The 22,360-nt window shown below is 47.2% G+C and overlaps 1 protein-coding gene across 4 annotated transcripts in view; it reads left to right on the top strand.

Moving 5' to 3' along the window:
* The window catches only part of LOC143843979 (heparan-alpha-glucosaminide N-acetyltransferase-like), a 271,359-nt gene that overhangs the window by 165,460 nt on the left and 83,539 nt on the right, over positions 1-22,360 (top strand). For all 4 annotated transcript variants that reach the window (XM_077350869.1, XM_077350873.1, XM_077350872.1 and 1 more), the window contains 3 exons: positions 2,217-2,293; positions 5,637-5,667; positions 14,167-14,327. In XM_077350869.1, the coding sequence (XP_077206984.1) occupies positions 2,217-2,293; positions 5,637-5,667; positions 14,167-14,327 (269 nt within the window). The remainder of the gene's footprint in view (positions 1-2,216; positions 2,294-5,636; positions 5,668-14,166; positions 14,328-22,360) is intronic.

Genomic DNA, 22,360 nt, shown 5'->3' with positions numbered 1-22,360 from the left:
AAACCCATGAACCTCCTGGGTTCACCCTGACCCAGAAGTCTGAGCAACTTGCAGTGGAAAAACAGACTCATCAGTCCCTCTGGATGTCGACAGGACATCAAAATGCTCCAAATGATATTACTTTCTGCTTTCCTCCCCCAGCTTCAAGCATTATTGCACTGTGAAGCCCATAATTAAAGAGCAGAACGTCAACAACTCTCCTTCTTTGGGGTTTTTAAAGCAGAGGCTAGATGGCCATCGGACAAGCAATATATATAAAAATTCAACAGGTGTAGTACAACATTTAGATCAAACTGAAGCCCATCTGGTAGTACCCTGTTTCGCAAGGTGGCTTCTACAGTGGACCTAAATAATATAAAGATGGAATAGTGCAAAGTTGCAAGACTATACAATGAATAAAAAGCTCAAAACTTTAAGACATCTGCATACATTAATCTAATTGTTCTCACTCAACAGGAGTAATGTAATACTATCAAGTTCCTCAAGGGAATAATAACATAGAAACTTGGAAGAATTCTCCAAAATGAACAAATTCTAAAATGAAAAAAGGTAATAGTGCTTGATTAGAAAGAAGTATTCATTGTATAAAAGTATTCAGGGGTAGTCAACCTGTGGTCCTCCAGATGTCCATGGACTACAATTCCCATGAGCCTTTGCCAGCGTTTGCTGGCAGGGTCTCATGGGAATTGTAGTCCATGAACATCTGGAGGACCACAGGTTGACTACCCCTGATGACACATCATGTCAATACTTACTATTACATCAGCTAGTAAATATTTTGTTCAATGGATATATCATTCAAATCAAGCACGTTTACCATTTTCCATTTTAGAATTTGTGGAGAAAATGGCCACGGCGTGTAGCCTGTATGCATCCCATCCATGTTGAGCTCCCTCACTTTCCCAGACTCTCTCAACTCCAGGCACTCATCCCAAATCTCCAGGAATCTCCAGAGTCAGAGTTGGCAATTATACTTTCCTCATTCTTCGGTGCAGTTGGGGGATGGAGATGGGGCACTGGCAAAAAATTGGGTCACATGGAGTACCTGTATTCTCATGATACCACTTCAGATTGGGTTGTGAGATGGTGGTTACATATCTGAGTAGTTCTGTACACTGACAGTCAAGATGTCCGAGAAGAAAGGCAGACCTTCAGCATCTGACAGGTTTCCAAGGACCATCACTCTGCCAAGTCCAAACCCTTCCTTTTTCTTATAATGAAAACTAGAATTCGGGTGGGTGGCCGTGTTGTTCTGAAGCAACAGAACAAAGTTTGAGTCCAGGGTCACCTTCAAGACCAATTGAGTTTAATTCTGAGCATCCGCTTTTGTGCACATGAAAGCTCACACCCAGCATTAAACTTCATTGGTCTTCGTGGTGAAACTGGAGTCAAACTTTGTTCTAGCATTCGTAAGTTCAGATGGTGGCTGTCTTGGGCAGAGTCTGCACTTACTTTCTTTATTCCATTGTCAATCCTGTTGAATTCAGATCGCTTTGAACTCGGGTCTTCCTCCCCCCCCCATTGAAACAGGAAAGTCTTCTGCATGTGGTTAGGGAGGCTCAGAAAAGGGGGGGGGGGCAAATGGAGTCTCTTTCTTTGTTTTCTTGAAGGGGGGGGAGAGAAGCCAAGCAAGGAGCCTCCTTCTTTTCTTGGAGGGGAGGGGGAGAGGATCGAAAAAGGCAGAGGAGGGAAGAAAAATCCAGGACCGACAGAAGTTAGGGGCTTCTCCTTTAAGGCTAGCGTGTCACATGACCAGGTGTAGCCTATCAGAGGTTCTCTACCATGGAGCTTTCTTTCCCAAGCTGGATATTCAGGATTAAAAGCAGTCTGAGATATGGCACACTAAAGGTAGGGTGACTCCGAATCAATCCTTCTTGCTGCAGAAGGAAAATTAAAATCGCCCCAAATCCAAACAGAAATCGCATTCTGTGTAGAGGTCTGGGACTGAATCGATCTGGGGCTGGAATAAAAGCATCTTAGAGGCCTACAAGAGTTTCATGGTCTATCAGCTTTTGAGATGTCTGATGAAGTTGCCTAGCAAAGGGAGTTCTGCCTATTGAAAGCTTGCACTCTGAAACATTGGTGGGACTAGATTTCAATCTAGAATTCTTGGGTTTGAACGGCCTGATCTCTTATCTTTAATCTCAGTCCTTGTTGCTGTAACAAATGATTGAAAAGCAGTATTATTCTTATTGCCTCTTTTTCCCCCTCTGCAGATTTTCTCTTACCCTCATGATCTTTGTAAACTACGGCGGCGGGGGATACTGGTTCTTCGAGCATGCTGCGTGGAATGGTACAGTACATGGTCCCTTTGGCTTTGCTTCCTCCCCAAGCACTTTCCACACATCAGCAATCCCATTATTGATCTCCAAAAGAAAAAGGAATTAATATGGCCAACCATCTCCTCTGTAGGCAAAGAGTATTTAACAATGAACTCTGCTTAAACTTCATAAAAGCCTCTTCAGCAAATCAGCAGGAAGAAAAAAATATTGATCTTAAAATAAGCATGTGAATGCTAATTGTATTTTGCCTTTCCACGAGAGGACCATTACTTTATTTAGCTGGAGTTCATCCTTTAATTTTATTGTCTCAGTGCATTGTCTATGAGGCCATTTTCTCTAGGTTTAAGCAAGGTCTGTAACAGCTCCGTTCTGCTGACCCTTCCTTTTCTGCAAGAAGTATATTGACTTCTGAGAGCCCGAGAAGCTTTTAAGATCATGTTACAGTCGCCCAAATCTGAGTTACATATTGTGTAACAATGGTTTCCTGTTATTGGGCTCTCGGTTAAATGGATTAGCATGATGCCAAGCACAATAATTGCCTCGCTCTGTATTTTAGCTCAGAAATCAATTGACGGTACTTCTGAATCGCCATCTTCATAACACCAGCTTTAATTACATGCACAGTTTAATCTGGGGAAACCACATGTCTTTTCCAGTCCAGCCTCAGTCACAGGAGCATTGGTTGGGTGGATCTCCTTCTGCAACTTGTCAACGCTCAACCAATGTTTCAAGAAACATTCCTCTGTCCCTGCCAATTGGCATCGGTCCATCAAATCCGCAAAGCAAAGTTAGATTTGTCCATGTCTCTATTGCATTCTGTAGTTACCGGGTAGGGATAGTGGTATGTACTAGTACTGGAGGGCATATTTTGGGGGCTTTCGCACGCCTTCAAAATTGCACAATGGTTGCCAATTGAAAACGCTATTGATTTGCCGTTATGCACAACGTCGTTGACAATCTGCCACACACCTGAAACCGATCCGCAAAAAGCGCTTCGTTGTAGCGCTTTCAGGGAAATTCCCAAAAGTGGATTCACCCTCCGGAAAGCGATACACTCCTGCAACCAATCTGCAACACTAGCGAAAAAGACCTGTGCGTTAACATTGTTGCGGTTTCTACAAAGTCCCTCCCCCTGGCTCTCTCCTCTGATCTTCCAGCGAAGCGATCGCCATTTTTTTTTTCTCCGAGCGAGCGGGGATAAACGCACCAGCGAGCCTCTTTCTGTTTAGAGGCTTCTCCGGCTTCAGTCCCTCCCCAGATTCACTAAGCACAAACAACAGAAAAGCCCGTTTGCTGATGTATTTTCCCTTTAGTTTTTACACTGTTTTCGGCCGAAAATCGGGCCCGTGAGAGGGGGGGGGGGATTTTTTTTTTCCACTTAGAGGGAGCGTGGCAACGATGAAACGACAGCTCAAACACACCAGGCAGCTGGATGGGTCTCCCCGTTGCAACGAATCAACACAGATTCGTTGCAATGGGTGTTTTTTTTTTTTTAAACTTTCTTAAAGGGAAAGGGGCTGTTTGGGAGCATGCTAACGGCTGCCCATTGGCTGCTTGACGGCCAGGGGCGGGACGAGCTTGGCAATAGCGCTTCCTTTCTAGCGATTTTTGCCGAGACCGGAAGCCTGTGGGAAACGCTACAAAACGCAACTGGATTCCACTACAAAGGCAGGTATGCATAACGACGAATTCCACTATTTTAAATGGCGATTTTTCATTCAGCAACCAATTTGCTACAAAGATCCCGGTGCGGAAAGCCCCTTGTTTTTTCACACATGTGTATCATGACCGTCCCATACTTGCAAACTGGACGTACCTTCTCTCCCAGCATTTTATGGGATCCATCAAGGCCTTGACGACGGTACTATGTTCAATATCCTAAGTGGGTGGTGAAACCTCAGGAGGGTTTTGGAACCCCCAGTTGGCCGGCATAATTGTCCACTTGGCCACATTCATCTTTGTAGGTCACAGTTTGGGCAGGCTGGTGTTTAATATCACATTTCCTGGCATTCTATGACACTTCATGTTGAAAGACCAGATTGATCAGATTGATCAGTGATTCTGGGTTTTTTTGGGGGGGGGCATCATCTGGGGATACAGTTGGGGTCACTGTGGGTTGGCAGGTAGTTGTGAATTTCCTGCATTCTTCAGGGGGTTGGACTAGATGATCCTGGAGGTCCCTTCAACTCTATGTTTCTGTAATTCTAGACATAATATTAGAATTGACCCTCATGCGAAGTTATTTCTCTAGCACCAAGTGTAATTCATGAAGAGGTGGTGCCAGCTGACAACTTAGGTGTCTTTAAATAAAGGGTTAGACCAATCCGTGAAGGATGGCTCTTTCACTGGCTGTGGGTCATGCCAGCTAAACAGAATCTCCACATGCAAGGCAGTATACCCCTGAATCTTGGGGGCTGAGGTCAGTTGGGGAATGGCAGTCATTTCCATATCTTGATCATAAATTTCCTGAGATTTATTCATTGAGTTACGGCAATTTCTGGGCCACATCTCCAGAGAACCTGCTAGAGATAACTAACTGGCTGTTGTTGGGACACCAAACACTGGACTTGCTGAGCCGTCATCTGATCCAGTGAGAACATTATTATAGTCTTGATAGTCACTAACCCTGGTTTTCCAACTCTGGGTACATCTGGCTAGCCTGGTCTCATCAGATCTCAGAAGCTAAGCCCGTCCTCCTCAGTATTTGGATGGGAGACCTCCAAGGAAGACCAGGGTTGTGATGTGGAGTTAGGCAATGGGAAACCACTTCTGAACGCCACTTGCCTTGAAAACCTCACAAGGCCACCATCAGTCAGCTGTGACTTGTTAGCACTTCCCTCCCCCAGAAATAAGTAGGTCTCTGCTCTGAAGAGCTGCTCCCCATCAAGGTAGACAATACTGACTTTGTAAGCCACTTTGAGCCTCCTTCGGGTAGGGAAAAGCGGCATCTAAGAACCAACTCTTCTTCTTCTTCTTCTTCTTCTTCTTCTTCTTCTTCTTCTTCTTCTTCTTCTTCTTCTTCTTCTTCTTCTTCTTCTTCTTCTTCTTCTTCTTCTAATGCTCAGGACTGGTGAAGCCATTTTCTTAAGTGCTTCAGACCACTCAGGCATTCTCTCTGCAATCCTGTGTGAGAGGTCAGGATTATGACCTCCGTATCACAGACGGGGAACAGAAGCGCAGGAATGCACCTTGGAGAAGGCAGTCTAGCAAGCTCACGGCTGAAATGAAATTTGAATGGAGGGGGCATTTGTCAAATGCTGCCAGGCACAGTTAGCTACAACCTGCATTTATAAAATATGAATTTCTAAAAAAATGCCCGCAAATCTAATTTTTCTTTTTGTGTTTTATTTGCAGGACTGACAGTTGCTGACTTGGTCATGGCATGGTAAGCTAATATAGGCCCATAAGAAGAGCCCTGCTGGATCAGAGCAGTGAGGGTCAATCTAGTCCAACATCTTGCCTCACACATTGGCCAACTAGTTCTTCTGGAGGGCCAAACACAGAGCATAGAGGATAAGAATCTCAGAAGACCCCTGCTGGATCAGAGTAATGGTCCATCTAGTCTGAGGAAGAGTGCTTGCACTCGAAAGCTCATGCCTTGAATAAATCTTTGTTGGCTTTAAGGTGCCACTGGACTCTGATTTTGTTTTGAGTGGCCAACTAGTTCTTCTGGAGGGTCAACAATAAGGATAAAAGCCAAGACCTTCCCCTGGTGTTGTCTCTTGGCTCTGGACTTCGGAGCAGTGGTACCCAACCTTTTTATCACTAGGGACCGATCAACACTTGATAATTTTACTGAGGCCTGGGGGGGGGGGGTAGCCTTTTGCCAAGGGATGCCGCCTGAGCCCCTGCTCCACTTGCTTTCCCGCCGGTGCCCCTGACTTCCCCCCAGCCCCCCTGGGTGGCACTGCCAGCAGCAGCTGCGCAGTGCCACACCGAAGGGGAGCCCCAGCCATGGCAGCCACCGGAGAGCACCAAGGGTGAGCCAGCAGCAGATTGGCAGGGCAGCCCCTGAGGCAGCAGCTGGGGAGGAGGATGAGGAGGAGCCATGGCCTGGTACCGACTGATCTATGGACCGGTACCGGTCTCCAGACCAGGGGTTGGGGACCACTGCTTCAAAGGATTAGTGCCTCTGAAAGGGAAGGTTCTCTTCAGTCACCATGGCTAGTAACCATTGATAAATTTCTCCTCCATGAATCTATCTAGTTTTAAAGTTGTCTATTCATGTGGCCATCATGGCATCCTCTGAGCACATTCCATATTTTCAGAGAGCTGAACGAGGTCTTGTCTTCCTGTGCAGTGCTTACCTCCAGGAAGAGGTGAGGTAGATAAGGAAGTAAGCAGGGATCAAATATAGGGCTTTGTTGGTGGTTGCACCAGATCATAGGAATGGACCCTTCCTTGGGAGACCTGCTTGGCACCTAGAATCATGGAATCATAGAATAATAGAGTTGGAAGGGAACTCCTGGGTCATCTAGTCCAATCCCCTGCACTATGCAGGACACTCACAACTCTATTGCTCATCTACCTGCCACCCCCTTGAACCTTCACAGAATCAGCCTCTCCGTCAGATGGCTATCCAGCCTCTGTTAAAAAAATTCCAAAGATGGAGAAGCCACCACCTCCTGAGGAAGCCTGTTCCACTGAGAAACCGCTCTATCAGGAACTTCTTCTGGATGTTTAGAAAGAAATTCATTTGCATTAATTTCATCCCATTGGTTCTGGTCCATCCATCCAGGGCAACAACTCTGCTCCATCCTCTACATCGGTGGTCTCCAAGCAACGGGCCGCGGCTCCCTCTCCCCGCCCCCCCTCGCAGTAAGAAACTTCCCAGGCCGCAAGCAAATCGGCCGCAAATGCGGCTGATTAGCTTGCAGCCCGGCAAGCTTCTTTTTGTGGGGGGAGGGAGAGGGAAGCAGGGCCGTGCATGCACAATGCGCATTCACAGCCGCGCATGTGCAGCATGCGCGGCCGGGCGATCGCCCTCCCCACCGCAGGCGGTCCGCAGCCTTAAAAAGGTTGCGGACCAAGTGGCAAACACTTGAAGATGGTTATCAGATCCCCTCTCAGTCATCTCCTCTCCAGGCTAAACAGACCAAGTCCCCCCAACCTTTCCTCACACATCTTGGTCTCCAAACCCCTCACCATCTTTGTTGTCCTCCTCTGGACACACTCCAGTTTGTCAACATCCCTCTTCAACTGGGGTGCCCAAAACTGAACACAGGACTCCAAAGTGAGGCCGAACTAGAGCAGAGTAAAGCGGTACCATCACCTCCCGTGATTTGCACTCAATACTCCGTTTGATACAGCCCAAAATCCCATTTGCCTTCTTAGCTACTCAGTCACACTGCTGACTCATGTTCAATGTATGGTCTACGAAGACTCCTGGATCCTTTTCGCACATGCTGCTGCCAGGACAAGTCTCCCCCATCCTATATTGGTGTAAATGGTTTTTCCTACCTAAATGCAGAACTTTACATTTGTCCCTATTGGACTTCATTTTATTCAGTTTAGCTCACTTTTCAAGCCTATCAAGATCATCCTGTATTCTGATTCTGTCTTCAGTTGTGTTTGCTACCCCTCCCAGTTTAGTATCATCTACAAATTTAATAAGTACCCCTTTTGTGACACAAAACGTTTCCACCTTTGCATTGGCCACAAGAAAGATTCAAGCCGATCTTGTGGCAAACATGGTGAACTTTTCAAACAGCTGATCCACAGGGTATATGGGCTAATGCAAGTTTTATTTTGTTTCAGTGGTTTTATTTTGTTTCAATTTATCTACTGCTTGTCCAATAAATCAGAGTCCAATAGCACCTTTAAGAGCAACAAAGATTTATTCAAGGCATGAACTTTCAAGTGCAAGCACTCTTCCTCAGACCTTGCACTTGAAAGCTCACGCCTTGAATAAATCTTTGTTGGTCTTAAAGGTGCTACTGAAGAAGAAGAAGAGTTGGTTCTTATATGCCGTTTTTCCCTACCCGAAGGAGGCTCAAAGCGCCTTACAGTCGCCTTCCCATTCCTCTCCCCACAACAGACACCCTGTGGGGTGGGTGAGGCTGAGAGAGCCCTGATATCACTGCTCGGTCAGAACAGTTTTATCAGTGCCATGGCGAGCCCAAGGTCACCCAGCTGGCTGCATGTGGGGGAGTGCAGAATCGAACCCAGCTTGCCAGATTAGAAGTCCGCACTCCTAACCACTACACCAAACTGGCTCTCGTTTTGTTGTGCTACTTCAGAACAACACGGCTACCCACTTGAATCTTGGCTTTGTCCAATGTTATTGTGCATTTGATCTTGTGATGGCCCATGGCCTAGTGCCATAAAGTTTGCACTACTGAGAGAGTCTAGTGTAAAAGGGCTCATCTTCTTGGTTCTAAGAGGAACAGCAGCATTCGCCGTTTGTCTTTCTCCTCAGCCGGATGCCTAGCTAGTGTTTTCAGCCCAGTAAATGCTATTTAAAAATCACCAAGACGCATCCAGTTCCAGATCAGACTCTCTGCCATTGACATTCCAGGAATTACCTTCAAGATATTAACTCTTTTCTCTGCACCGTGTCCTTTCCCCCTTTCCCTGCTTCTGAAACTAAGCACGTAAGGGAGCCAACCAAGCGGGCCTCCTTCTTACATCCTCCCCATCACCTCTCTACCTGTGACTGTCAGAGGGAGCAAAAGCATCTCTCTCAGCATCCTAGCAGCTTCATATCCCTTTCTCCATCTTGGCCTGGTCACCAGGGGGATATTTGTGTTTGGTTTTTGGTTTTTTTGCTTCAACAGTAAAAAAAAAAAAAAAGACACATGTAATGGAGTTTATTTAGACCCCCTTGCTTTAAGTAAGCAAGTTTTTAATCTAGTGTGTGCATTCCTGTAATGTAGGTTTGATGTTAATGGGTTGTAAAGTGGGTAATAATTTTCTTACCGGCCCCCTTCAATCAGATTAGATCATGTTATTGACCACGCCATTCGTTTTATAACCACAATCTTATTGCGGAGGAAGGTCTGTGGCAAGTTGTGCGGTTGTAAGTGCCCATTAAGACAAAGAATGACAGATTTGCACACTTGGCATTTTTTGTTTTCTAAAAAAATATATTGCCTTTTCCCTGCAGACTGTTTTCCTGGCCACATCCTGAATTAGCATCTTTCCATCCGTCTCAGGTTTACATGAGATCTTGCGAGATGATAGGTGATTGCTCAGGACACTTCTGTCACGAGATATAATTGCAAATCAGATTGTGGATATATCTTTTTTGATCTGCTGTTTAGGTTCATCCTCTAGTATCGCTTAGCCTTTTTATTTTGGCTTTCTGTTAACTTTATTAAAATGTGATTCATTCCAATGCCCTCTTTTGACTACCTTTTTAATCTTCTGTGCACATTCCCAAATAATATCCAAACCCTCTCCCTCTGTTAGATCATAATGCAAATATTCATCCTTCACTTAGCACACTCTTTCTGCCAAGTTTTCATTTCGAAAAAAGAATATTGTGGATTGCCACTGTAGATCCTTCTACTTATTGAAATGAGCCCATTCCAAAATCACAAGAACATGGTCCACACAAATCAATACTTCCCAGGTGAAAACAGCAATCTCCTGTGCACATGTACCTGTGGGAAGTGTTCCATTGTGTGGCCCAGTACCAGAAGGAAGATCCCACAAAATCCAAAGACAAATATTCCAGGAGAAGACAAGGGCCAAAGTTCATGCAATCAGGTCTCCCTGTATGACAAATGCAGAGAAGTAGGTCACAGGCTGCAAGATGTCCAATATTCATACTGCTCACAGACACCCTGTCTTATGGTGATAGAGCTTAGAAAATATTTATTTCCATCTTGTAGCTGAGGAACTGTGAAGCACACCTATGTGATCAATCTCAGATTCATCAGTGAAGCCAGAGCAATGAAACAAAAATAGCCCATCGTAGGAGTCAGTCCATATCCAACTCCACCCATCTCATATCCATCGTTCGTTTTCCCTTCTGCCTTCATCTTTTTCTTGCAGTCTTCTTTTCTTCCTGGTGAATCTTATTATCTCATGATGTAACCAAAGAATGGTAGCCTCAGTGAAATAATTTTAGCTTCTAGGGAGAATCCAGGGCAGAGTCTGCACTTACTTTGTTTATTCCATTGTCAATCCTGTTGAATTCTGATCGCTTTGAACTCGGGTTTTCCTCTTTCCCCCCTCCCCATTGAAACAGGAAAGTCTTCTGCACGTGGTTAGGGTAGTTCAGAAGGGGGGGAGGGGAGGCAAATGAAGACTCTTTCTTTGTTTTCTTGAAGGGAGAAGAGGATCGAAGAAGTCAGAGGAGGGAGGAAAAAATCCTTTCTTTTCTTGAAGGGGGGCGGGGATTGAAGAAGGCAGAAAAAAAATCCAAGACCTAAATAAGTTGAGAGAAATTAGGGGCTTCTCCTTTAAGGCAAGTTTATCACATGACCACCTGTGGCCAATCGTGGGTCCTCTACCACGGAGGAGAGCCCAGATTCAAAACAGCGTTTAAATATTGAGGGCCATTCCACACTAGTTCAAAATTGCACAATGGTTGCAAATTGAAATCGCTACTAATTTGCAGTTATGCACAACGTCGTTGACAATCTGCCACACTCCTGAAACTGATCCGCAAAAAGCGCTTGTAGCGCTTTCAGGGAAATCCCAAAAAGTGGATTCACCCTCCGGAAAGCGCTACACTCTTGCAACCAATCTGCAACACTAGCGGGAAAGTTCTGTGCTTGTTGCGGTTTCTGCAAAGTCCCTCCCCCTGGCTCTCTCCTCTGATCTTCCGGCGAAGCTATCACCATTTTTTTTCTCAGAGTGAGCGGAGATCAACGCACTGGCAAGCCTTCGTTTACCCAGCGAGGCTTCCCCGGCTGCAGTCCCTCCCCAGAGCTGTTTTAAATCACCAAGCACCAACCACCACACAGCCCCGTTTGCTGGTTTATTTTCCCTTTATTTTTCACTTTATTTTCGGCCGAAAATCGCACAGGGGGAGCGTGGCAACGATGAAACGGCAGCTCAAACACCACCTGTGGGCTAGATTGGTCTCTCCGTTGCAACGAATCAACACAGATTTGTTGCAACGTGTTTTTTTTTTTTAAACCTGCCTTAAAGGGAAAGGGGCTTTTCGGGAGCATGATAACGGCCGCCCCTTGGCTGCTCGTTAGATTGACAAAGCTCGGCAATATCGCTTCCTGGCTAGCGATTTTTACCAAGACTGGAATCCTGTGGGAAACGATAGAAACGCAACTGGATTCCACTACAAAGGCTGGTATGCATAACAACGAATTCCACTATTTAAAATGGCGTTTTTTCGTTCCGCAACCAATTTGCTACATAGATCCTGGTGCGGAATGGCCCTGAGGCTTAAAAGCACTCTAAGATATCGCACAATAAAGGTAGGGTCACTCCGGATCAATCCTTCTTGCTGCAGAAGGAAAATTAAAATCGGCCCAAATCCAAACGGAAATCGCATTCTGTGTAGAGGGCAGGGACTGAATCGATCTGGGGTTGGAATGAAAGCTCCGTGCAGTTTGCACTCAGGATTGTTTTGGTCCAGAACCCAATTTATTTGCCTTTTGGCTGCCCATAAAACTCTCCTCCAACACCGCCTTTCAAATGAGTTTTCTCCCTGTCACCTTTCTTCGTTGTCCAACTTTCACATCTATACACAGCGGCAGAAAACACGATAGTATGCATAATATTGATTGCGGTTTAATTGGGTAAAAATGTGTCTTTAAGGGGGGGCCAAATGCTGGCAGGGGCTCATGGGAATTGTAGTCCATGGACATCTGGAGGGCCGCAGTTGGGGCGGTATAGAACTTAAATACTCACTGTTCAAAGAGTCGGTGCTTTGATCCTTGGAGGGGGGGGGATCTCTTCACTGGAGAAGAGCAAACGAGGCCATTTCTGTGACCACCCTCAGGTTATCCTTTCTTCAGTCAAGTTCAATCAACTAGGCCTCAAGGTAGTGGCTTGAGATCTCTGGCTCAGTTCCCCTGAATAGAATGGCTGCTTTGGGAAGTGGACTCTATGGCCTTGTGCCCAACTGAAGTTCCTCCCCAACCCTGCCTCCCCAGACTCCATTCCCCAATTTGGTTGTGCGCTTCGTCTCGGTTTGGCTGCCTCGGCGATCAACAAAGCCCGAAGTGGCGTGTAGGATGCCAGTGCCGCAGCGTAGAGAGGAGGGGCTGCTGCAGCAGCACACTAGCCAGCAGATGCACACAGGTGCAGAACTCTGCGCCTGCATGCGTCCGCCACCTGGTGCACCGCTGCCGCCCCTCCACTCCACGCCGCAGTGCTGGCTGCCTCGCACACCCCTATTCCCCAATCTCCAGAAATTTCCCCAACCTGGAGCTGGCAACCTTATCAGTAACATAAAATGATTTGAGTTGGGAGACCATTGCTTGGCTGGGAGCTATGGGGAAAGTGCGGCTGAGCAGGGAAGTTCACCTTCTTTCTTGCTCTCAAAACCAGCCACATCACCCCCAGCCACATCACCAACTGGGTCCTGCCACTGTGCGGTGTCCGAACCTTAGCCATTCATGAGGTTAAAAAATAAAATAAAAGATTCCAGCTGAGGGATTTCTGAATTCCTAGCTGAAGGAGGTGGTGAGCTCCCCTTCACTGGCAGTCTTCAAGCAAAGGTTGGATACACCCTTTTCTTGGATGCTTTAGGATGCTTAGGGCTGATCCTGCATTGAGCAGGGGGTTGTACTACATGGCCTGTATGGCCCCTTCCAACTCTATGATTCTGTGATTCTATGATTCTATGATTCTAAGTTGGCATGCCCGAGGGACAGCACAGCAGGAGGCGTTTCATCAAGGAAGGTGCTCCAAAGACGGACGTTGGCCTTGCACAAGCAGCAGGAAGCGGCTAGGCGGTGGCTCCGGAGCAGAGCTGTTAGGCGGCAGGCCAAAGGAGCAATTTCCACAAATGCACACAGGAATGCGCCAAGCCAGAATTTGCTTTATGCTTTTCTCTAGTACAGCTCTCTCAGTTGAAAAGGCATGCAGCTTCAAAAACTGAATCACGTCTTGTCGTGATTTTTGAAGTTGCCGCAATAGTTTGCAGAGTTTAAATATGCACCAAGATGCTTAAAAGAATAAAATACTTTTATTGAGAAGAGAAACAGCTTTGTACAGAAAGAAGAGAGAGAGAGAGAGAGAGAGAGAGAGAGAGAGAGAGAGAGACCTAACTGACTGTTTAACTGTTTTGTTGTCTTTGATTAGTCTGTTCTGGAGGCAAGCAGGGAAGAAGTGTGTTCAAGGGGGCAGGAAGTCTCCAATGAGCCTATCAGGATACAGGAGGAGCATTTCTGAAAAACATGAGGGAGTTCCTAACCTAAATGGGCAAGCTAAATATCTTTGATACCCCCTGTAGGACGTGATTCTCATGCTGCTGAGTCATGCACACAACAGGCTTTGCACACAAAAGACAATTCCGAGAGAGAGGCAGAGGCAGATTAATGAACATGTATTTATTGGGAAGGAAGGGAAGATGGCAGATCTCAGAAGCTAAGCAGGGTCAGTACTTGGAAGGGAGACCACTAAGGACAACTCTCCAGAGAAAGGCAATTGCTAACCACCTCTGCTTCTCACATGCTTTAAAAGTCCCTTGCTGGGATTGCCAACAGCATTTTAGGCACGTGAAATTAAAAAAGAAAAAAACTTGAGTTAACTTCCTAAAGAGTATCCTCCCATCCTTATTCATCTCTTTTCCAGGGAACTTTCACGTCAGCTTTTTGCAGAGATTTTACGAGTAAAGGTTTTAGAGTTATAAAAGAAGGTTTTATTGTCCATGGCCTACTGTAGACTGGGATCAAAATCTTTAAATAAAGGCAGTTAATGAGAGTGCTGTTTGAGCCAGGTTTTGACGCAGGCCTTTGCTGTTTAGGTTTGTTTTCATCATCGGCACCTCAGTAGGGCTGGCTTTCCATGCGATGACCAAGAGAGGAGTGAGCCGGATGCAGCTCGTGCGTAAACTGGCCTGGAGGACCGTGGTCTTATTTGTGATCGGAGTCTGCTTCCTGAACTATGGACCGGCAGATGGTCCACGTAAGTCTGTCTTCTCTTCTGCTTTCCGGCTTCTGTTAGAGCTGCCAGCTCTGGGTTACGGAGTACTGGGTTATGAAGTACTGAGCGCTTCAGGGCGGTTTGGCTGCCTGGGCGAACACCAAAGGACTGGACGCTGATTTTATTGTGCTACTTCAGACCAACACGGCTACTCATTGGAATCTACCAAAGGCTGAGGCAGCCAGCATCACGGCACTGGCTGCCTCAGCCTCTGGTGATCACCGAGGCGGCCGAACTGCGTTGAAGCGTTCAGCCCTAACTGGGAGATGGGGGGGGGGGTTGGGGAGAGTAGGAACTTCAGTGGGATCCAGCGCCATAGAATTCACTCCCCAGGCAGCCAGTCTCCCTATTGCCTGGACTTCAGTTGTAATAATGGACAATCTGCCTCCACCACCGGAGGCTGGAAACCATATCGCCTGCCATTGTGACAACACTAAAAGGCACCACTGCTTTCTCCGTCCACTTTACTTTTCTTGCAAAGAATCTGCAATCGACCCATTAAGGCACCAAGAACGGTCTCCTCCTCTGAGAACCTTGGTTTCTGAACCCAATCTCCAAACCCAACTGGTGAGTTACAGTGGGGGCTTACGATCCCGCCCTGAACCTCAGGCTTGTCCTCGGCAGAACTGCAGACCCAACAGTCCTGGAGTTTCAAAGGAAGTATCGAGAGGGCCGGTGTCCCTTCTGACTCCCCACTTTGCAGATGAGAATAATGAAGGGTAAACGAATGACGGGTATGCAAAAAAGCCCTGCCTGCTTTCTTCAGTACCAGCTGGCCGTATAAATTACAACTTGATTTCACTAATCCGCACAGCGGTCTTGATGACAGGTTGCCAGTAGCATCTCAGTCTTGCAAACGGGCAGTTGGGAGAATAATGGCATTCAAGGGCAGGAGAGGGACAGCGGTTTGGTGGAAGAGCAACTGCTTGGCATGCAGAAGGCCCCAGATTCAATCCCTGGCATCTCCAGCTAAGAAAAAGAAGAATTGGTTCTTATATGCTGCTTTTCCAGAAGGAGGCTCAAGGTGTCCTATAATCGCCTTCCCTTTCCTCTCCCCACAACAGACACCCTGTGAGGGAGGTGAGGCTGAGAAAGCCCTGAGATTAATGAAGAAGAAGAAGAAGAGTTGGTTCTTATATGGCGCTTTTCTCTACCCAAAGGAGTCTCAAGGAGGCTTACATTCGCCTTCCCTTTCCTCTCCCCACAACAGACACCCTGTGAGGTAGGTGAGGCTGAGAGAGCCCTGATATCACTGCTCGGTCAGAACAGCTTTATCTGGGCTGTGTTGAGCCCAAGTTCACCCAGCTGGCTGCATGTGGAGGCTGTGCAGGAACCAAACCTACTCACCAGATTAGAAGTCTGCACTACTAACCACTACCCCAAGCTAGCAGGGAACCAGGCAGAGGGTGTTGGGAAAGGCCTTAGCCAGAGACTGTGGAGAGCTGCTGCAGTCAGAGTAGACAAAATTGACCCAGATGGACCAAAAGGTCTGATCCAGTCTAAGGCAGGTTCATTTCAAAGGACAATGATCAAACGAAATGCCGTTTCAAAGGAGGGGCCTTCCTCTTCTTCCCCTGCAAGATCTTTAGTACAACAGTTGTGGTGCAGGCCTGCAGCACAGAGTCTGGCTCAGTTTTGCTAAAACCTCAGCTTCCTACAAAGGGCTGCAAATTGCAACTTTGCATTTACCAGGAAAACCGCTGGTTGCTGCCCGCCAGAGCGCCAGCGGCTGGTGCCAGGCGAGGGTCGAGGCCGTAAGCACTCTTCTGCTTCCAGCACAAAGGCCGGCTAATTTAGTTTGGCAAACCAGGGAGGGACTTTTAGTGACAATAATCGGATCTGAAGACTTTTAGAAGCGACAATTACCAGCCCAGAGGTGTCTCCTTTCGGCTGCCTCCCTACGGCAAATCCCGTAAGCGCTGCAAATATTTGGGGAAGCCTGCAGTAGCTTTGTGTGAGTGTGTATGTATGTGACTGTGTGTACATGACTGTCATTTATTTATCAAAATGCTTTCTTCTCTGTCTCTTGGCTGCGACACGCATCCATTTTCCAGCAAAAATCAAAGACAGCTCTTTTTTTATGGAGCCCCAGGGAAGGAAGAGAAATGAGAAGCGACTAAGATCTTGGCACTTAGATTGGATATGTTTGTAAATCCACCCCCCCCCCTTCCGCAATCGCTCTTCTTCTACTCCAAAGGATGAGGCTGTTGTGAGATTAGCTTCCAAATCTCAAGGTTTCTTTTTAAAGGCAATTTTTGTTCCTTAATTATAGGTTCAAGTGGGTCGCCATGTTGGTCTGAAGTAGCACAAACATTTTTGAGTCCAGTGGCACCTTTCCAGGGGTAGTCAAACTGTGGCCCTCCAGATGTCCATGGACTACAATTCCCAGGAGCCCCCTGCCAGCGTTCGCTGGCAGGGGGCTCATGGGAATTGTAGTCCATGGACATCTGGAGGGCCGCAGTTTGACTACCCCGAACAAAGATTAATTCAAGGCATGAGCTTTTGAATGCAGGCACTCTTCCTCAGACAATGGAATAAGGATCATAAGAGTACAGCTATAAGGAAAAAGTAAATTAGTAGCAAATTAGTAAATTATGTCTTAACATCCAAATTATGCAGTATGATGATTCTTTGCTAAAAAAGCAAAGAACTGATTTAGCTTTTTAAAATAAATCTTTGTTGGTCTTGAAGGTGCTATTGGACTCAGATTTTAATTTGTTCCTTAATGTTGCCATTTTGATTTGCCAGTTCAGTGCAGATGTGCTACTGCATGTTACTGCTATGGTTGCCAATCTCTGGGTTGGGCCTAGGGCTCTCCCAAAATAACAGCTGATGCCAGACACAGAGGTGAGTTCCCCTGGAGAAAATGGCCACTCTGAAGGATGAACTCGGTATTAGAACCTCCTCTGGCCACTCCCCTCCCCAAACCCCGCCCTCCCTGGGGTTGACTCACCCATCCCCAGACATTTCTCAGCCCAGTGGCTAGCAACCCAACTCTCTAGCCACAAGTTTCAGCTTTCTTTACAGGAAGAACCTTGTAATTTTTGTAATGGAGGCATCAAGAAAGACCTGCAGTGGCATATTTGGGATCTGCAGAGTAAGCACGTGGCTACCACTGAAAACAGCTGATCTTTGTCCCCTTCTCTGCCTCCCTCTGGAAGCACCCAGTGGTACACAATCTGTGACCTGCCATTATTGTACTGGGGTGTGGGGGTGAGAAGCTGGCAGCGTGAGGAAGCCATGCCCCACATTTCACACCACCAGACATTACTGGTGTGTGTGGGGAGGAGTGGGGAGACACAGGGCTGCAATTTCCAGCAACAGCCACACAACTGCTGCGGCATCTTGATCCATTATCAAAAAAATAAAGTAATCTTCTTTCCATGTTGCAGTTGTAATGAATGCTCCCCCCCCCTTCCTGGTGTCTCAAAGCTGCCCTGATCCAGAGAGCTATAGACTCCATAGTGGTTTGTGCATGTACCTCTGTATGCATACCTGCCCTGCCCTGCCCTGCCCTGCCCTGCATGGTCCGGGCTAGCCTACTCTCACTGGATCTCGTCAAGTAAACAGGGCCAGCCCTGGATAATACTTGGATGGCGGAGGCAGACAATGGCAAACGACTGATGCTTGTCTCTTGCCTGGAATACTCTCTGGGGCTGTCAAAAGCTGGCTGCCACTTGATGTTCACACAAGCTGTTGACATTAATGTTCGGATAGCCTAGGCTCCCCCAGTCTTGTGAGATCTCAGAAGCTAAGCAGGGCAGGCACCGACAAACCACCTCTCTTTGTCTCCTGCCTTGGAAACCTGACACGGTCTGCGTGACTTACTGGCACTTCCCACTGCTGCCACCGTGCATGGACACAAGTTCATTCCCCATGTCCGATGAAGAGAAGTGTACCCGGGAGAGGACTGGGAAGTGAAAACGGCCCTGGAGCAAGACAAGGACTGTTTCCGCATTAAGAGACTTACCTTGTTTTAGTCTCACTTTGGATTTCCTTTGGATGCTGCAAGTCAACTATTTCCACATTTGGGCTCTCCTCCCCTTATCTCCCAGTTTTCCACACCGCCCAATGGAGGCAGCCTCCCATCATGCTTTGTTTCCTTTTCCCAAGAAATGTGGGGTTTCTTTTGCAAAATGGTGCCTGCTTGCACCTTTGTGTTCGTTGTGCCCCCTAATCCCACCACACTACACCACACTACACCATTGTGCCTCCCCACCTTCCCCGCAAAGTGTCCTGGATGTAATTTTGTTTAAAACCATGGGTTATAATGTTATAACGCTGCCGTGCAAGCCAATGACATCACTTCTGGTGACACCTGTAGTGACTTTGCGGCATTGCTGCTGCTAAGTCTCCATTCCCAGAAGCTTTGGGGGGGGGGGTCTGCCAACAATGTGCAAACAGAATAAAAACTTCAAATGCTTGACTAATTAAAAGTGCCTGTAAGAGTAGCAACAACAGTGACAGAGCAGGGGGAAATGAATTATGGACCCATCAAAGACTTGTAGGATTGCATTGCGAAATTTGAAATCCTGACGCTTTCTGATGTGGCTGCTTGTGATAAACTCTTCTCCAAGCATAAACTCAAGAAGTAAAAAGTACAAGGGACTTTTGTGTGTCTGACCTTTCCAGCTGATGTCATCTGGACTTGGGGGCGGGGGAGAGAGATTGGCAAATTCCCAGTCTATTTAACCTTTTTTCTCCACTGTGCTTTGGAGTTCAAACGTTTCGCACCGAAGCTGAAAATGAAAGCTTTAAAATAACTGGACTGAATCACACGGCTATAACTTTCTTGGACATATGCAAATAGCAAACCATGTAATGGAGACCAAGAATGGAATATTGTTTTTGATTCACATTTCTCAGTTATCGCCTGCCCGATTGGCAGTGCTCAAGTCCTATGGTGCTCCAACCTTTGAGGTTTCTGACAGTATCATCATAAAAGATATTGAAAGTCAGCTCGCTTTATGTGGAATTTGCCACCTGGGTTTTTGGCTTCTGCCAAAGAGCTATGGAATTCCCCAAAAGTAGTGAGAACAGACCCTGCGATGTATCGTATAATCAAAACCCAAATATTAATCCCAGTACAATCTAGCTTTTTTGTTTTTGATAAATGGATGGAAAACCAGTATTATTATACTGCACCTTTCTGTTTATCCGAACCAGAATGCTTTTGTAAGTTGACCCTCCCTCTGCCCCCAAGTCCTATTATTTTAGTACTAATTCCATTGATATAAGTTGCATTTGGCATTTAAAAAATAGGCCCCAAGTAATTCTGAAAGTATGACCGGTATATGTAGTGATACCCCCTGCCATTTTCATTTTGCAAATATATCTGTATAGCTATCGTTGCAGTCGTTTTGTGAAATGCCTGAGAGCTGTCCTTCACACATGGGAACGCGAGGAATAGGCTGGCGGTAGGGCTGGTCTTACGTGGAGGCTCTGGTTGTTAACACCAGCTGTTTCAGGGATTAGTTTGCGTATTAATGGCCATGATGTGATGACAGCAACATCCAGACACAACTTGCATGTGCAAATACTTGCGGGCAGTGGACTGATGCAGCGTTTTCCCGTGGAGTTGGTTCACACAGAGGGAGCAAGAATCAGTTGCACAGAAATCGGATGTACATGCGCAAGCACTAGGGCTCCAGACGGTGTCTGGAGATGTCCTGGGATGTCAACTGATCAGGCAACAGAGAAAATGGCTGCTTTGGATGGTGGACTCTGTGGCATTTGGGGGGGGGAAGGCCCTCCCCTCCCCCCAATCATCCTGGCCTTAGGCTCCCCCCACGAGAGAAAGAGCTGGCTTCCATACCCTGCTTTTTGCCACCTGAGTCTCCAAGTGGCTCACAAGCACCTTCCCTTCCTCTCCCCACAACAGACAACCTGTGAAGTAGGTGGGGCTGAGAAAGCTCTGAAAGAGCTGTGACTGGTGCAAGGTCTCCCAGCTGGCTGCAAGTGGAATGGGGAATCAGACTGCTCTTAACCACAACACCAAGCTGGCTCTCCGAACCTGGAGCAAGCAATCCTAGCACCAACTCACCCGCTCTGCACGGGTCCCTGTGATTCGTAGGAGGGGTGGTCTTTGTGTATGCAGTGACTTTCTCACCGAGGTGGATGGCACAGCTGAAAGCACAATGCTGTAGAAACAGCACAGGGGATACTTACAAGTATGTTAGCTGGGGTACAAAATCAAAGGAAGCAAAACAGAGAGTATAATACAGGGCACAAGCACTACATCAAAACGAGATTGCACAAATTGGCAAACATCATTGTGACAGTAAAATGCATGTACTGTAAAAATGACAGTATAATAATGCAACGGATAGTGTAACAGAAGAGGATTGTAAAACGGGGGAAATGACAACACACAGCAGTGAAGCTGGAATACAAGGGGTGAAAACAGGGAGCCTGCTTGAATCATTCTAGGGTCCCCATCCTCCTCTAGGTAAGGCCCGGCGATCTCTTGGACTGGCAGCTGACCTCCAGGACTACATGGCTCAGTCCCCCCAGGGAAAAGGGCTGCTTTGGGGGATGGACAATATGGCATTGTGCCCCACTGAAGTCTTGCCCTTCCCCACACCCCAAGTATCCTGGAATTCCCATCTTGAATCAGGCCTGGTCTGGGAACAGAGGCCTACCAGTGCCAGACAGCAGGCTTAGTTTGCCAGACTGGAAAACACAATTTGTTGTTGTTGTTGTTGTTGTTGTTGTTGTTGTTGTTAATTCAGTTTCTAGAACACTGCTCCTGGCCTGCCAGCTCCTGGCAGCTTGCAGCATAAAAATACAATACAATACTAAAAAATACATTTATTTGATATATTTATCTTTAAAAACCCACCCACAACCCTGGACCAATCAACCCCTATGCCTCCTCGGGGGGGGGGGGGGATATTGCCATTGGCAACATTGGAGGAGGAGCTAAGATCTTTCCTTTCTGCCCGGCCTCAACCAAATGCCTGGAGGAAGAACTCCATCTTGCAGGCCCCGCGGAACTGCATTAGTTCCATCAGGTCCCTCAGCTCTTCCGGGAGCTCATTCTACCAGGCAGGGGCCAGAACCAAAAAAGCCCTGGCCCTGGTCGAAAACAGGCAAACACCATGCAGACTGGGGATCTCCAACCTATTAGCATTCCCAGAGCAGAGAGCTCTGCGTGGGGCACAGGGAGTTAGATAGTCCCTCAGGTACCCAGACCCAGGCCGCGAATGGCCTTGAAGGTTAATACCAACACCCGGCATTCCACTGGCAAGCAATGCAGCTGGATGTGGGCTCTCCAACGTGTTCTAGTGAGACTTCTAGCAGCCACATTTGGTACCAGCTGTAACTTCCGGACCAAGGGCAAAGGAAGGCCCACGTAGAGCAAGTTACAGAAATCCAGGCTGAAGACGACTGTCGCAGGGATCACTGTGCCTAGGTGTTTCTGGGCCAGGCAGGGCGCTAGTAGCCTCAGCTGGTGGAGACGGTAAAGCACCAGCCGGTCTATTTTAGTGATTTGGGCCTCCGTATACGGGGCGGCATCCAGAGTCACACCCAAGTTCCTGGCTGTGTGCGAGGGTTCTAATTGCACACTTGTCCGGAGTGGACGAGTGCACTTCCTGATCCAACCCCTTCCTACCAAACCACAAGACCTCCAGCTGCATGGTCATACTTTTCAGAAACTGTCTCGTGCAGGGGCCGTTGAAGAAGATGTTCAGGTAGCAGTTAGAGTAGCAACTTCCAGGCATTTTACAAATGAACTGCTCCTGTGCTCGGATTGGCTCCATTGGAAGTGTCTTGCTCCTTCAGCACATGTCCTCCCTGCTTGCCCCCAGGATGAAAAGAACAGGTGGGATGAAAGAACAGAACAGTTAGGCCGTCAGGAATCTCTCTCTCCTCTTTCCATACAAAGTTTGTTTCTCTCCATTTATCAGGCAATATGACCTACCCCTCCCAAACTGGCCAACGGTGGGCCTGGAGGGATGGGAAGGAATGTCCACAGCTCTGCTTCCCAACCATAGTTGGCCTGATCGTGCCAC

Source organism: Paroedura picta, chromosome 8 (genome assembly GCF_049243985.1).
Source record: "Paroedura picta isolate Pp20150507F chromosome 8, Ppicta_v3.0, whole genome shotgun sequence".
NCBI lineage: Eukaryota > Metazoa > Chordata > Lepidosauria > Squamata > Gekkonidae > Paroedura > Paroedura picta.
This window is presented reverse-complemented; position numbering and strand designations above follow the sequence as displayed.